A 16,809-nucleotide genomic window follows, 5' to 3' on the forward strand; every position below is an offset into this window, starting at 1 on the left:
GGAGGAAAAACACCCACAAACCTACTATCTTGGTGTTTTTGTTGTTGTTATTCCTTTCTAAAGTTTGTTTGAATGTATAAGTATTTTCACAAAGTTGTAATAATATAAATAAAATTTTCTTATCACATTAATTTACTTAAACATTTAACCATATTTCTAGTTTTATAATCATTTTATTGATTATATAAAGTATTCCATAAGATATCTTTACCGTAATTTAATAAATCCCCAATTGTTTCACTATCATAATATTCTAATTTTAATTCTAACATTTTAATACACAGTTTTTTCCCCCTCTTCAATTATCTGGATTATTTCCTCTGGATAAATTTACTGAAAAATTGTATAATTAATGGGAATAAAAGTTTGTATTACTTTTGATATGTATTGGAAATTGCATTCCAAAAACTTTTACATTGCCGTCAAAAATAGATTTTTACAGGCGGACACTGGATGTGTTTCAAAGTCAAAGATGGTTCTGTTAAATATTGATTTGGGGAGCACACAGTTAAATTTCAAAAAAAAAGAGACCTTGCCTTTGTAGAAATACATACTGAAAATATTAACAATGAGATGAAGCGATCTCTAAGATTTGCTTTCAAGTAATCTAGAAGGGAGAGGAGCAGGGTGGGTTATAGAGGAGATAAGATGGACCTTGTTTTTATAATTTTTGAAGCTGGGTTATGGGTACATGGGAGTTTATTATATTGATAGCTTCACTTCTGTGAATGTTTGAACTTTTCCTATAATAATAAAAAAAAAGGGAAGGATGGAAGGAAGAAAAAAAATTATGACCCTGTCTAAACCTCTGATGTTTAATTTTTAGTGTTCTCTGAGCTTTTACATTTCTCTCTGCTGTCACTTTTCTTCACTATCTATATTAGGTCCAGCTATCATATAAGGTTCATTTATTTGGGAGTGTGGGGATGGGGTATAGGTAAACGCAGAAACTTTTCAGGAGAAGATAACAGCGACTAACTAGTTCTGAGCCTCTTCCTTTAAATCAAAAGCATGGCCTTTAATTAAAAAAAATAATAAGTTGGTCATGGTGTGATCACACTTTCTGATGTAAATTTTTCTAAAGAATATTCCCGATTAGAAACCAGAATATCAGTGTCATTCATCAGCATTTATCAAATGTTTACTTGGGAAAACTCTACTGTATGCCTGAGAAATTAAAAAAAGAAGAGAACAGTCTATTTGGAGACACACAGTAAATTCCCAGTGATATTTAAATGTAATAACTTACGAAGGAGCGTAAGCACTATACTATTAGTATGAGTTTATTATATTAACTAGTATTAGATTGCACATTTATTCTTTTACAGATACTGAGTGCTTATATTAATGTTAAAGACATAAATGGAAATTTCACAATCTTTGCAAACAGCCCAGTCACACAGGTGTCATATTTCATCCGTAATCCTTTTTAAAATTGATGTCTTTACTGCTTCATCTTCCTCTCTGACTTAATCAGTTGTATAAGCCGTGACTTGTCTTTTTTCTCTGGTGTCTACAGAGGAATAAATAATCAGAAAGATCATGCTATGGGACCTTCTTAGACAAAGTTGTTTTATTACTTTGTTATACTTAGTGGCTAGGATTCAAGACTGACATGCTATTTCAAATTGCCTATAGTAGTGAGAAACAGAGTATTTTATCAGTACTAATAGAAATATCCATATTGCTTACCTTGCTGTGTTTCTGAGTCCAGCACGCCCCGCAGCTGTGTAGCAGTATTGTTGACGCGCTTTTTCATCTGGGTGTTTCTGGTGGAATGTGATGACTGACAGACTTTGCTAGCCTCTGCTTGGTCCCTCTGCCTGTCGGGTTTATAGACTGTTTCTGCATGGTTTAGTTCTCAGAATGCTTTTCTTTTCTAGATTAGTATAAAATTAGTACATATTAAATAACAGAATTTGAAAGATTAATAAAGTGGTAAAACTTATTTAATTTTCTGTTCTTCATTGTTGAAAGTGCTATACAACTGAGCTAATTGAATTTAGTAGAGAAGATGGTTCTTTGATGGCAGCTCTCAGATTTGGGGGTTTTGTCTTGTCAGCTATTCCAGATATTGTCTGCTTTAGATTCTGTTGCATTTGTACCTCCATCTGTTGCTGATTGCCTTGTTTAGGTTCCCAAGAGATATAAATCCAAATATATTTCCAGCCAAATGTGGGGTTTTTTTGTGTGCTATTAATTCCTCTCCTTTTTATCACTATCTTTCTTGCTGTCATGGAGAATTATCTTGATAATATAAAAACCTTAAAGCCCAACTTGACTCCTTTCCCTTAAAGTTTAGATGAGAGTCTTCCATGCGTCTTCCTCTGGATTTTGTTCTAATGCCCATTGATTTCTCTACAACAAAAACACCTCAGAAACAGGAGAAATCAGTCTGGTATAATTTTGTAGCAAGACCGCAGGCTTTAGAATTAAGATAGTCCTGATGTTGTGAACCCAAAGTACCACTTACTAACCATGTAACCCTGGGCAAGTCACTTAATCTCTCCAGATATTTTCACTGGTGTAATGTGAGTATGAGTACATAATTTATGGATTGTCATAAGTGTTAAATGAGATAATGCATGGAAAGCACTTGGCGTAGTGTCTGATGAATGGCAAAAACTTACTAAATGGTAGCTTTTCTTATTAACAATAATAATTTCTGTTGTTATCGGATTGGTAGAGGATACAGAACTAAGATGCTAGCTAGGAGACTTGTAAAATCTAAAGGTTCTGCCTTATTATTTTCCTAAAGAAGGGCTAAGTGGGGTATTACTTTATTTCTGTCCCAGTGGGTCAATTTGCACTTTGATGTATACTGGGACCCACCATGTAGGGACATGGGAGAAAAATAAAAAAGCATGTGTAGTCAGTAGATCTGAACTAGGTAAGGATGGATAAGTAAGATTTCTATAGATGTGTAGGGGTTAGGGTATGGAATACATAATATAGGTTTAGGGAATACTGTTGAACAAAGGAGCTGAACAAAAAATTGTAGAATTTTCGGGGGACAAACTTAATCCCCTATGCTGGTGGTACAAGGTATATATGAGAGCTGTGAAGAGAAGGCAAGTAGTGAAACACTGAGAGGAATTTGTAGATGGTCTCAAATGCCATGCTAGGAAATTTATTTTATTCTCTAGGCAATACTGAACTGTTAAAGATTTTTTGATTGTGGGTTATATCACTAGGAGGTTTAGATTTCAGAAAGGTCACTTTATATAAACTGGATTAGTTGGTATGGACAATAAACATGGGTCACCATCTCCAATGCCTACAGTAGCCGGACAAGATATGTAAATAACTGAAACACTTAGTCTAAGACAAAAGGATGTAGGGGGTGAATGTCCAGTCCAAAGAGGACAACTTCAGCTCTCAGTAGCTTTTTCAATTCAGAACCTGGGCTTAGTGCTTGCCAGTTAATCTTTTTTCAAGAATCTGTAGAAATCAAAATATCTGTCTTTCGCTTTTTAGATTTGGCAACTGATATATGAATTTTGAAAATACATTGTGATGGTCAAACAGAGCACAATTCGCTGGTTGGATTTTGCCTGTGGACTGCATTTGTGATCTCTGGACTAAATGTGAGACTATTAAAACTGTGTAGATGAGAGGTAACTGGAATAGTAGTTACGGGGCTGCCAGAGAAAAAATATAGGTAGAAATAAGTTCGGAGAGAATTAGCAAGTCTTAGGGACAGATTTGATATGGAGAAGAGAAAATGAAAGTGAACTTTGAGCTTCAACAATGTAGCAAAGGTTAAGGGGAGAAAGTGTTTTTTGAGGAAACAAGTGCAGTTTTTGGATACACTGTGTGGAATATACTGGTGTAGTCACCTGTAGAGATGATCAATAAATAGGTAGTTGAAAATGTAAACCTGGAGATCACGAGAACTGCTGAGGCTACACTAGGAGATCTAGAAGTCATCTGTATTCAGATGGCATTTGCAGTTATGGCGACAGTTGAGATCTCCAAGGGAGAAAGTGTAGAATATAATGAGGGTCAAAGATACAGTACAGCTTAGGAGACTGGAAAGCTATTGGTGGTGTAAGGAGGAAGAGAAGCCTGTGGAAAAAAATAAATGCCTAGGATATAGAAAGACCAGAGTTGTACAACATCATGGAGGCCTCAGGAGGAGAACATTTCAAAGTAGGAAGACGTATTCAGTAATTTTAGGTAATGTGGAGACCTCAAAATGGTTAAGGCCTGGGAATAGGCCAATAGATTTGATAATTAGAAGTTATTGGTGCCTTATAGGAAAATAATGGGGGACACAATAAATTCAAATGATGTAAAAAAAACTTCTCTTTTGAGAAACTTGAGAATTGAAGGAATGAACTGGAATCATTACTTGAAGGGAAATCAGGGTCAATATATATATTTTTTTAAACTGAGTAGGGAACTGAATATGTATATAGTTAAAGAAAGAGGAACAATGGGGCTGGCCGAGTGGCGCGATGGTTAAGAACTGGCTTGGGACGCCAGAGGGCCCCGCTTCAGATCCCACATATGAGGGCCAGTGACACTGCCCTCCACAGCTAAGATGCTGAACAACAGCTCAACCTGGAGCTGGGCTGCCGTGAGTCACTGGCGACGGCGTAGGCTGCAGCCCCTGTGGCAGTGGGTTGCCATGGGCTACCGTGTGTAGCCAGCAGCCAGCGTGAGCTGCCAGTAGCCGCTGTGAGTGGCCGTCCAGAAGCCGGCGACTGATCTGCCTCCCCCGGGAAGAGCGCAATGATGGTGCCAACTTGGGCCAGTGAAGCAACACCCTCCACAACTAGACTGAAGAACAAAAAAACAACAGGAACTTGTCTGTTCCCCTTCCCCCAATTCCCCAGTGCTGTTCCCATTCCCCAATTTAAAAAAAGAAAGAAAAAAAAGAAACAGGAACAATTAAGAGGGAGAGATAGAGGATGAAAGATGTAATAGTCAGTTTGGGCTGCCATAACAAAATACTATAGATGGTGGTTAAACAACAGAAATGTACTGTATTTCCCCATGTATAAGACGCACGCTTTTTCGAAAAATTTGGGGTCTAAAAACTGGGTGCTTCTTATACAGTGGTTGTATGAACGCAAAAACAAGCGCAAAAAAAGCGGGAAATGCAAGTTAAAAAAATCCACAACCACTGTATAAGACACACCCAGTTTTTAGACCCCAAATTTTTCGGAAAAGCGTGCGTCTTATACATGGGGAAATACGGTATTTTTCTCACAGTTCTGGAGGCTGGGAAATCTAAGACCAGGGTACCAGCCCATTCAGTTTTGGGGGAGGACTGTCTTACTGGTTTGCAGGCAGTCACCTCACTGTGTCCTCACATGGAGGAAAGAGCAAGTGAGAGAGCTCTCTGGTGTTTCGTCCTACATGGCCATTAATCCTGTCATATCAGGGTCCTGCCCTTATGACTTCATTTAACCTTAATTACCTCCTTATATGCCCTATTTCCAAAAACAATCATACGGAGGATTAGGGCTTTAACATATGAATTTGGGGGGACATGATTTAGTCCATAGCACAAAAAAAAGGGGAGATGATTGATAGAGCAGAATTCTCAAGGATATACAAAGATAGGACCATGAACATCGGTTAGCAACATAAACTCCTCTCTATAGCAGAAGAGGAAGAGCTGTAATGAAAGGACAGAAACACTTTCAGACTTGACAGGCATTTTGGGAGTTTGCATCAGATGGCTTTGATCTTTGAAATGCTGCATTCTCTACCTCCATGGTTTGCTGTTACCTATCTTTCAGAGTCATCTGATAGTTACTTTATGTATTCTGTTTAGGATTTTTAGTTGTAATCAGTAGGAAAGATTGTATGGAGTGTGCTTGCTCTGTCTTAACTAGAACCAGAGCCCCTCTGTGTAATTTTTAATACTTTATCCAATCTGCTCCATAAGATTGGATAGTTATTGAGAATAATACCTGAGAATAGTGTCACTCTATATATCAGCATTTCTGGATCCAGCATACAATATTTGATATATGGTTTAAATTCAATGAAACACCCCTATTCTACTGTTTTCATAACTTTTGGTATTATTTTTATTAAAGCACAGCATCATTTCTGCCTTAAAGCTTGTGTAGCTTCACAACCATTGACAGAAGTTATCTTCACATTTAGATTACACTTTGAGTCTCTTTATGGTTAACAGATATACGTGTACTTATAGGTTTCATTTAGATTACTGCTTTGTTTTGCCGTGCTGAGACATTTTTGTTAGAGAAGTGTCTTCAGAGTCAGAAAAGGATAAAGAAAGTGAAACATTCTTTCACTTGTAAGATTTTGCTTCCTTCACAAACACACTTACCAAATTGTTTTAACCATACTGTGAATACTCAGATCATCTCAGTGGCTGTGGAAGCAGCTGGTTATGTTAAGGATGTCATTGAACAGATGCTCAAAAGTTTTAAGGAGATGCAATCTATAGTGGATAGAAAGGATGACAAAATGCAAAAGGAACTTTTTCCCCCCAAAATTGCAACAGCTTTGCGTGCAGTGGTTGAGAAAAGCACCAATGTAAGTAAAGGAGTTGCATCAGTTCGCCAAAGAAGGCTTCCAGAATGTCCGTATTCCAGTCATTGTCTTTGCTGAATGGTGGTAACAATCTTGGGAGTTTGGAATCTTCTCTTTCATTCTTGATGAAGTGTCCCATCATGAATCTTCAGTTAACGTGACTTTTATAGAAAAGACACCAAAGAGTAATCAGATGCCACCACATCTTAGAAAAGCTGAAGTGCAGGTTCATCCAAGCCACTACAGTGGTCACCTTAGAAAAGTTGCAGGATGCACTGAAACCTGAGAATGCCAAGAATACCGTGGAGTCAGCTGCAGATTTGTTAGGGCTATGTCGGAACTATGGGACCAGTCTTAGATCTCCTCCAAAAAGTCATAAAGACTATAGAAACTAGTATTTCTGGGTTTAAGAAAGCAAATGAATGATAGGAGTGCAACAGAAGTGCTCATTTCTGTCAGAAAATCAACTCAAATCCTGTTGAGTTTTCACAGCCCTTTTAAGACCTTTGATGTCCGACATGTGGTCTGTTGGGACATTGGTGCAAAGGGTAGTCACTTGGCAAACCATTACCTCAAGTTTTGCTTTATTCAAGTAAAAATAAAGAAAGCCTACTTGAAATGGTAGCTACTAAAAAGAATACGTATATTGTTTAAAAATCAAGGTGATAATACATTTGAGGATGTTTTGAGACATATTTCATCTTAAAGGATAATTGAAATAACCTTAAACTAATTTCCACTTTTAGCAATTCTATTTCTAGTTATTACAGTGCAAAGTCGAGGTAAATGTAAACATCATCATTAGATAACCTGGCGGAAACAACTGTTCAGGGTCAGGAAACATATAAAATAAACCTCTGCATTTTTGTCACTCTTATACCAATTTGTATATACACCAAGGCTTTGTTAAGCAGTCACTCAATACTTTTGATACGATTTATCCAGAAATAAAGAACAATGAATGAGGAGTAATCGAATTTTCTTGCTTAAATGAATAAGACCAGAGTAGATGATTTATTCTCCTTTGTCCCATACTGAGGTCTTAGGAGATATTTGAGGCTGAAAAATGGAGGTGCTCTAAGCTTTCACAGTGGAAAGACCGTAATGCTTATAGAAGAGGGAGGGCTGAGAGGTGCTTGTATTGGGGAAGAAAAGTTAGCCAAGCCCATCTTCCTACCTGAAAGTCTTTGGCTTTCATGCACTGTAAATAGTGTATGCTCTCAAGGTTGTCCTATTTCACATGATACCTAATAGGAACTTTGTTGAAAATAAGAAAATCAATAACTGTAGTTCTTTATTGGAATTTTCCTTCTGAAAATGCCCAAGTTGTTTTCCTCATTTAAACATTTTCTCATTTAAAATTCTAAATCCCATTTTTCTTCTTTAAAAAGAAAACATTTCCCTATATCCTCTGTTCAAAGAAAAAAAGTCTGAAGCATGAGAAACTAAAAGAGAAAAAGCTTGAATGTGAGCATTTGATGGAGAGGAGGAAGAAGGTACTCCATGTACTTTTGAGCCATCTGTGCAGTCACTTCCACCAAGGTTGCCAGATAACCTTAGTCATGGCTACTTTCAGGTTGCACTTTTGTTAGCCCGAGCCAAGAGCTCAGCTCCCAAGCCAGAGCTGTCATTGTAATTACTACTGTAATCTTAACTAAGCACTCTCTTGTTCCCTAATAGTAAGACCTTCAGAAAGTCCCTTGACAAGGATTAAGGGGATGTTGACCATTTCCAGGGCTTAGAGGGCTTGGGAAAAGCATGAGTTTGAATACATGAACTCTGCATTTTGCCTTAGTTCCAGTGCTGATACCGCGCTCATTTGCACTAGGTATCGACTAATAGCTGTCTTATTTTAAGGAGAATCTTGGGCTGATCCATTTGCTACCCTCCCCTCAAAAATACACATCTATAGATGCAGCTCTCCCTTTGCTACTTTTTCTGAATCTGTATGTGTTCAGGGTTTCTTCCTCTTCTCTTGGTCTTAGGATTGTGTCCCAGGATGTTTCAACAGCTGGGGGGATTCACATGGAAGTGAGTGGGACAAGGACCAACAGAAATTCTGGGGGAGCCTTTTTGTGAAATGACTGAAACAATGACTGGTGGCAGTTCAAGGGAAGTCGCACCATATGCCAGTGGGAAGAGCGGCTGGTGTTAGAGATGGATGGTGCCTACTTCACTAAAGATGTGTGGTTTCAGATGCCGGGGGCTCTGGTGAGGCTTGCCATCACCCGCAGTACCTCTCACAGACATTCTCCTGTCACTGGGCACCACCAGTCTGCCTCCCTGATGACTTCTTGTCTGTTGGTGCTGCCCAGCTTGTGGAAGTGTATTGGGTTGTTGGAAAAAGTCATGACGTATTTTTTCTATGTTTTTCATTGCAAAAATGCGTCATGACTTTTCCAACAACCCAATATTAGAGGAAAGCCATATTCTCAAACCTATTCCTCTTAAATAATGTTTCTCTCAAATACTTTGGTTTTGGGTTCCTCTCATTTACTCTCAATTCAATCAGGTTTTAAAGAACAAAGTAGGGAAGGTGCACTTTTTATCTTATGCCTCGTCTCATTCCTCCTCTAAGGCCATGAGCACAGTATGGACTAAGTGTTTGAATGAAGCATAAGTGGGGAGAAAAGATAACTGTTATAAAGCTCAACAAAACAAAACACATGGTCATTTACTACAAAATAATAAAAGGAAGAAAGACAGGATGTCCTGTAATACTTGTAATACGTCCCCCCCAGCTCCACCCCCACACTTTTCGTCAATGGCCAATGCATGCTACATCTTGGTATCCCTGAAAGCATCCAATCCAGCTACATGTCTGGTGAATTTTACCAAATCAAGAACTAGCTCATTCAGTGTAAGTCCATTTGATTCAAATCATTAGACAACTTAAGCCAAGAGTCCTGATTCTCCAAGCAAATCAAACTCTGTAGAAATTTTCTTTCCCTGGATTTATTTTTTTAAGAGTAAGTAGAGAACTTCAGGACAAGCAGATGGGCATATTAGAATGCTGTCTTATAAAGATAAAGTAATAAATGGAGCCAGAGTATTTTTTATATACACAAAAGGAGAGGTACATGTGTAACTTTAATAAAATTACTGTAGAAGTAAATACTATACAACTGCATAGGGTAATCTCTTAACAATCCATGTGAATTTATGCACATATCCGTTAATCTTCAAAAGATATCCCAGACTTTCAAAGGAGCAGAAATTACAGAGAATTTTTTTGTAACTGGCCTCCTAAAATTTTATGAATTTAGACTTTTAATCAGTTTAAATCAATGGTCTACTTTATAGACTTCTTGTTCAAAAACTTGGGACTATAAGCAGAGATCGAGGGAATGCAAACTAGGTATATTTCTCCTTACGTAAACCCACAAATCTACTTGGTTCAAGAGAATCATTTCTATCTCCAGAGATTTGTTCTGGAAAGCAGCAGCAGCAGGGGGAAGAACTAAGTTATCTTTAAAAACCTTGGTTATTCCCTTAAGGATTATAATCAAATATGTCAGAAGCCTGGAGGGCTTATTCAACACAGATTTCTGGGTTGCTGATTCCACAGATTTGGGTTAGGCCTTACTTAGAATTCACGTTGCTAACATGTTTTTCAGGGCTGCTGGTGGTGGTGATATTGGGGTGCTTTAAGAGTCACTGATTTAGGGGACCGACAGAGTGGCGCATTGATTAAGAGCTGGCTTGAGATGCCAGAGGGCCCCAGTTCGGATCCCACCTATGAGGGACAGTGACACTGCCCTCTACAGCTAAGATGCTGAACAACAGCTCAACCTGGAGCTGGGCTGCCGTGAGTCGCCGGCGACGGTGTAGGCTGCAGCCCCTGTGGCAGTGGGTTGCCATGGGCTACCGTGTGTAGCCAGCAGCCAGCGTGAGCGGCCAGCAGCCGCCATGAGCGGCCGTCCAGAAGCCGGCGACTGATCTGCCTCGCCCGGGAAGAGTGCAATGATGGTGCCAACTTGGGCCAGTGAAGCAACGTCCTCCACAACTAGACTGAAGAACAAAAGGATAGCAACTTGTCTGTTCCCCTTCCCCCAATTTCCCAGTGCTGTTCCCATTCCCCAATAAAAAAAATAAAATAAACTCACTGATTTAGGAGAATTGTCTTACTCAGAAAACTGATTTTTCATGGAGTTCAAATGCTAATTTAGACTGGCTTTTTAGCTTAACTGAGTGGTTTCAACTTTCACTCCATTCCACACTATTCCTTCACTCTGGCAAACTCGTCTATTTTCTGACCCTTACATACATTGATCATTTCTACATCTCACCTCTCTTTTCTACTCTTTCCTGCCCATCTGAGCCCCCTCTTCCCCCACCCCCCCAAACCTCTTCTCTGATAGAAAGCTATATTCAACCCCAGGCCAGAGGCATCTCACTTTTTTTCTAAACTCAGATGCTTATTATATGTACTCGTTTTGGGCACTAAGCTCTTGATACACACTCATGCCTGGTATTTTTTCTCCCCCTTCTCACCTCTTGCTCTTAACTCCTGTGTCCCAAGGACTCACTCAAGTGCTGCCTCCTCCTTGAAGCCTTCCTGGCTTCTCTTGCCAGGAAGGAATCTCTTCTGAACTTTCATGAATGGAATACTTGATTTTCCCTTTTCTTTTGGTATTTCCTGGGTGACTTATGTGTGTTCGTTTCTTAATTTTTCCCAAGAGACTATAAATTCATGGAAGATCTGGCCTATGGTATTCAAATTTTATTACCCAGAGTATTTTGTAGAGAGTACATATGGCTCAGTAAATGCATTTATATGGCACAGAACAAATATATACAAGATGTTGGGAGGCCATTCCTAACATATTTTACCACTGCCTCACCAACACAAGCTCACTGCCAAGCTTGTTCCTGGAGCCATGACCCCAGGACTCATTACGAGGTAGCCACTAACCTGCCAAGTCCATGTGCAATGAATCATAGAAATTATCTCTATGGAAATTCTGTGCTTGCCTTATTGGGTGTAGAGGCCAGTACAAGCTAGGTGACAGATGTGTGTACTTGGCCCTGTTATTTTCAAAATCCCAGTGTAAAGAATGATAACACTAGATGGCTAAATTCTCTGCCAGGTGATTTTATGCAGCTAGGTCCCCATTGAGCCTCTTCTCTCATGGGACAGGCCCTTCAGGAATTCTGGGGCTAGATGAGCTGATTCTCACTTTTGTTGTTTCTTATGCAAACCTCAGAGGGGCTAAGTAGTGTGGACTTTGGGAATTCAAGGTTATGAGGCTAACTATCCCCTTCACTCCATTTAGCCCAGTAGTCTTTGGAGATGAGATAGAACAATCCATCCCCCATTGCCCCGCCGATATTGTAATACCAGAGAGAAGAGCTGGAGAACATTCCCCGCTGTGAAGTGTGGTGATTTATACTTCTTATTAATTGTTTGCCCATAGCGGGGACTCAATTTATCTTTGATTTTTGATTGATAATTAGGTGGAGATTTTTTCGACTTTATCTCCACACACATCCACATGCTTCCCTAATGTATGTAAATTTGCAATGGATACTTAAAATCCAATTTGCCACAAAGTTCTCTGTAAATTAATATGAGTTTAAATTTTAACTTTTGTAATGGTTTAGAAACGTGTACAACACCCCATTACTGGCAGTGAGTGAGATTTCACTAACATCTTTCTCTTGTATTTCTCAAGTTTCCATGTTTCCTCCCATCTGAGACTACACTAATTTGGTCTTGGATACTGATAAAAAAATCTCTGATGAAAATTCCCTTTTTGGTTATGTCTCTGGGGCTCAAAGCTTTTCCATTTGATGAAGACTTTGCCCTTGGCTTTCTAACTCAAGCTTCTCTGATTTGTTCCTATTTAGGACCAAATAAAACATAAGGGAGTGTCCTTATAGTCATCATAACTCCTTCAGTTGCTTGAGACAGAAAGTTTTATTCAAATTATTAAAGCAAAAATATAGTTTATTGATTCATGTAATGAAAAAGCCCACAGTATTTAGTTTCAGGCACGGTTGGATCTAGTGGTTCATGCACTCTCATCCGGACTCAGTTTCTTTTCACTCCTCAGCTTTTCCTTCATTGTGTTAGCTCCATTCTCAGGAAGGTAGGGTCTCCCTTCCTGGGGGCAAGATAGCTGCTAGCAGCTCTAGGCTCACACTCTGTTTTCATTAAGCTCCACTCAAAAAAAAAAAAAAGTTCCCACCTCACTCCTAATCCCAGTGCCAACAAAGTACCCTGAAGTTATCTCATAGACTGACAGGGTCATTTTCTGTGCCAGCATGGAGCTCTGTGTCCATGGAGAAGAAATATACTGAGTTACAAGCCCACTCTTAGGCAGTGGGCTGAGCCAGCTCTGCATGAGTTGGTGGGGCAGAGTGTTTCCCCAAGGGCGTTCAGGGTGCCCTGACTGGAATAAAGCAAAAGGGTACAGGAAAAGCAAATGCCAGTCTCCTTTATACTCCACTTTTAGAAGAGATGATGGCACTCATCAAAACAGAGAGAGCAGCAGTAACTACAGGAGCAGGGATACACCTTATGCTGGAAGCTGTAAAAACAAACAAAAAAGTTAGAGATGTTTGAGCTAGCAGACATTTTTTTTAACTACCTCATTTCTCCTTTGATTAACATTTTTAACGTAGAAAATTCCTAATAGAAATATTTGAAGTTAGCTACTTTTAAAGAAGTATTCTCTTAGATATTTCTAACTAACAGAACTCAGCTTGCTTGTTTTGCACATGATGAAACAGGCACCAAGAGGTTAAGAGATTTATTTCCGGTTACCCAGCTAGTTGGTGGTAGAGATCCCCCGATTTTCAGTCTTTTATTATCATCATCAGCATTATCACCATCGCCATTATCCTCATCTTAATTATCATCTTCAACTCCATTATGAAAGCTTAACATTGATTAAGTAATTTATTCTGTGCTAAGATCTGTTTTAAGCACTTGCTATACATTAACTCATTTAATCCTCACAACAAATCTATGAGGTAATTATTCTTGTTATCCTCATTTTTTAGTTGATAAAACTGTGACACAGATGTGAAGAAACTTGCCTAACGTCACAACCTAGTATGTAGTGTAGGCAGCATTCAAACTCACGCCTAACTCTATATTTTCAAGCATTGAATTTTCTCTCCATGTAGTGTGTGTCCTCATAGAATTTTTTTATTATAAGGTGGGCAAAAAGTAGTCACACAGTCTTGCTTGGTGTGTGTGTGTGTACTGTCTACACGTACATGGTCTTCACAGGAAATAGGGAAAGGTTAACAGCCAGTTAGATATGGCTGTTGGAAGCAAAACTTGAATACAAAATAATTATTGTCAGGGAATACAATGGGATGTGGATATAAAATGAGATGAAAGATGAAAACTTTTTTTTTTAAATGCTCTAAATAAAGAGTGGAATCTCCTCTTCAACCAGATTTCACTGATTATTAGGATAGAAAAGTTGTTTGAGGTAGGAAAACATTCAACTCTGTGATTGCCTCAATATTTGACCATATTTTTAACGGGATGACCAGATGATGGAGAAATATTTTCCCATTACTTTTGCATAATATATAAACTTTTTTGTTTCCTGGAATTTCTATTTGGAATTCTATCTATCTATCGATCTATCTATCTATACCAACAGTAATTTTCACTTACCCTCAATTTTCATCAATAAGAGTAGACAAGGAAAAGTAATAGTACATACATATTTCTAAGATTTTTTTCAGTTTGTGTTAAGTTTGTATTATCTGAATTCTCACAGGGACCTTGGAATCAATAATACCACTTTAGCAGGTCACTCATTAGAATGATTCTCAAACTTTTTTGTTTTGTTTTCTCTTCCCTGAGCTAGAGATCACAAGGAACTCCAACCCCACCTTTTCTCACTTTTTAATGGGATAAGATTCTACTGAATAGTTAACAGAAAATACTGATCCACAGTGAGACAATATAGCAGAGTAAGATTGTGAGTTTTGGAAGAGATTGGTCTTGGTGTTGAAGTTTTGCTCCTAGCTGTTTGACTTGGGCATGCCACAATAGTTACTTTCTTTGGGTCTCAATTTTCTCACCTGTAGAATGAGAACATCTCAAGGTTTTTGGAAATACTGTGATCACTACCAATACTCTGCATTTTACATCACTGCTATTATGATGATGCTCAAATAAGAGACAAACATATAGACATTACTAAGTTGTAATCATACTCATCTTTCAAAACCCCCTCATAAGCCCCCTTTCATGATAAGTAGGATATTTTAAAAAATCTTAATTTTATTTTCTCAGGTTAAAGTAGCTTTTCTAACTCTTGTTACTTTTTCTCAGCCTCTCTTATGGTCATTATCATTTCTACCTCTATTATTATATTTTCACAGACAATGTACTAGGGTTCCAAAAAATGTATACATTTTAAGAGATGTTATCTATGTATTGCTTTTTGAAGTTCAGTTGAATTACGGTAGCAATGTGTAGTGTGACCTTCCCTCAAAAGATGGCGTTAATCAAATGAATGCTAGCATCATTCATTGTATTACAATTTTAATACAGTTTTTTTCCCTTTCTTAAAATGTATATACATTTTTTTTTGCAACCTCTGTATTTAGGAATATAAATGAAAACATCTGTGAATTAAATTAATTACAATCTACAAAATCTTTTATTTGAGAATGCTTCACATTAATTTTACTTTTGTATTTGTCTTTACTTCTCTTCTAGACAACCCATCTAGTTAGTGCTTTTTATTTCCTCTGTACCCTAGTACAGTATTTTTCAAATTGGAGGTTGTAATTCATTAATGTTTGTGACATCAGTTTTGTAGGCCACGACCATCACTCTTTAATAATGTAATAAAGTAGGTTAGAATAAAAACCACTAGAGTTACATTGCATATGTAAAGATTAACTATTGTCTTGTTATATATACATTTGTGTGTGTGTATTTATGTATATGCAAAGTGAGTTATAATGTGAATCATCACAGTCACAGAAGACTGAAACTAATGAAAGGTTCTCAGTAACATTTTTGAATGGACAGATAAGTATTCTGAAAGCAATCTATGGAGAAAATTGTCCTGGACTTTTTGTTCAAAAATATGGGAAAGGGTCCTACTTTTGTAATTTAAAAACTGTTTGAATAATCTTACACAAACCATTAACCTCTCTAAATCTCAGCATTCACATTAGTATAGTGGGGTCAATAACCCTATGTACAGGGTGGTTGTAAGAATTAAACAGATAATGTGTGTTAAAGTCTTTGGATACTAAATTGCCACAGAAATGTCATTTTATTGGTGTGTTATAACCTAATTTTGGTCGTCTCTGCCTTAAAGTATACAGTCTGGGGAGAAATATATAATTATTACACTTTTTATTTCATGAAGTCTAAATCTGTAAATTATATGACTGTTCAGAAAGTAATAGTCAATCTCTTGAAAAAAAGCCAAAAAAGGTAAAACTGACATGCAGTATATCTGGTTAATGTAGTATTTGGAGACAAATGCTATCTATAGCCTCTTTCTGTTAAAATGCAGAGAGTAACAAACATTAATGTTTTAGAATGTTATCTAGAAAAAAGTTGGCACTCAAAAAATGGTAAGCATTATTTCTTCTGTCTCTTCCTTTGTTTCTATTCTTACTGTCAATATCACTGATGCACACATATGTGCTGTTAATCTATTATCCTGCTTCCATATGCAAAGTACTTTTCCAGAGTTTTTCAGTTGTGTTTGAGAGGGTGTGTATACCGCTTGCTATCACAACACTCCCTCTAGGAAAGTATTTTCCCCGTTTTATAAATGAAGAAACAGGCTCAGAGATTGTCATTTGTGTGCAAGGCCACATACTAGCTACTAACATATGCCCAGCTTTTACTGGCTCCGAAGCCTATTCTCTTTCCACTATGTTATGTGGTCTCCCAGATTTATTGACTTCCATGCTCATTCTTTCATCCATTTGTCTGAGACAGACACTACTTCAAGCTGAAAGTGATGCCACAAATAGGGAAAACTAATTTGAGAAAGTTGAAGCCCAGAGTCAAAGAAAACAGGAAACAGGAAGTGAAAATAAATCATAATGATAATAGTAGCTAAAAGTTTTGAGTACTTACATGTGTCACATACTATTTAATTCTAAGTGCTTTTACATGCATTGATTCATTTGATCATCCCCAGATTCTTTTTTTTTTTTTTAAGATTTTTTTTTTTATTGGGGGAATTGGGGGAATGGGAACAGTGCTGGGGAATTGGGGGAAGGGGAACAGACAAGTTGCTGTCGTCTTGTTCTTCAGTCTAGTTGTGGAGGACTTTGCTTCAC

At 37.8% G+C, this 16,809-nt stretch overlaps 3 protein-coding genes across 4 annotated transcripts in view; 1 reads left to right on the forward strand and 2 right to left on the reverse strand.

Annotated features, from left to right (window-relative positions):
- SMCO3 (single-pass membrane protein with coiled-coil domains 3) overlaps positions 1 to 1,852 on the reverse strand; it is a 9,288-nt gene extending 7,436 nt beyond the window's left edge. For both annotated transcript variants that reach the window (XM_019643300.1, XM_019643301.1), the window contains exon 1: positions 1,693 to 1,852. The gene's annotated coding sequence lies outside the window, so the exon portion shown is untranslated. The remainder of the gene's footprint in view (positions 1 to 1,692) is intronic.
- A 3,726-nt stretch (positions 1,853 to 5,578) lies between these two features.
- Positions 5,579 to 6,945, forward strand: CUNH12orf60 (chromosome unknown C12orf60 homolog). Its single transcript, XM_019643277.1, is given in 8 exon segments — positions 5,579 to 5,588; positions 6,232 to 6,320; positions 6,322 to 6,522; positions 6,524 to 6,585; positions 6,587 to 6,677; positions 6,679 to 6,754; positions 6,757 to 6,844; positions 6,846 to 6,945. Coding segments are annotated over 8 exon segments (717 nt in total).
- A 5,510-nt stretch (positions 6,946 to 12,455) lies between these two features.
- The window catches only part of ART4 (ADP-ribosyltransferase 4 (inactive) (Dombrock blood group)), a 15,996-nt gene continuing 11,642 nt past the window's right edge, over positions 12,456 to 16,809 (reverse strand). The window contains exon 3 of the mRNA XM_019643299.1: positions 12,456 to 13,052. Within this exon, the coding sequence (XP_019498844.1) occupies positions 12,961 to 13,052 (92 nt within the window). The 3' untranslated portion in view covers positions 12,456 to 12,960. The remainder of the gene's footprint in view (positions 13,053 to 16,809) is intronic.

Source organism: Hipposideros armiger, unplaced genomic scaffold (assembly GCF_001890085.2).
Source record: "Hipposideros armiger isolate ML-2016 unplaced genomic scaffold, ASM189008v1 scaffold_76, whole genome shotgun sequence".
NCBI classification, from domain to species: Eukaryota; Metazoa; Chordata; class Mammalia; order Chiroptera; family Hipposideridae; genus Hipposideros; species Hipposideros armiger.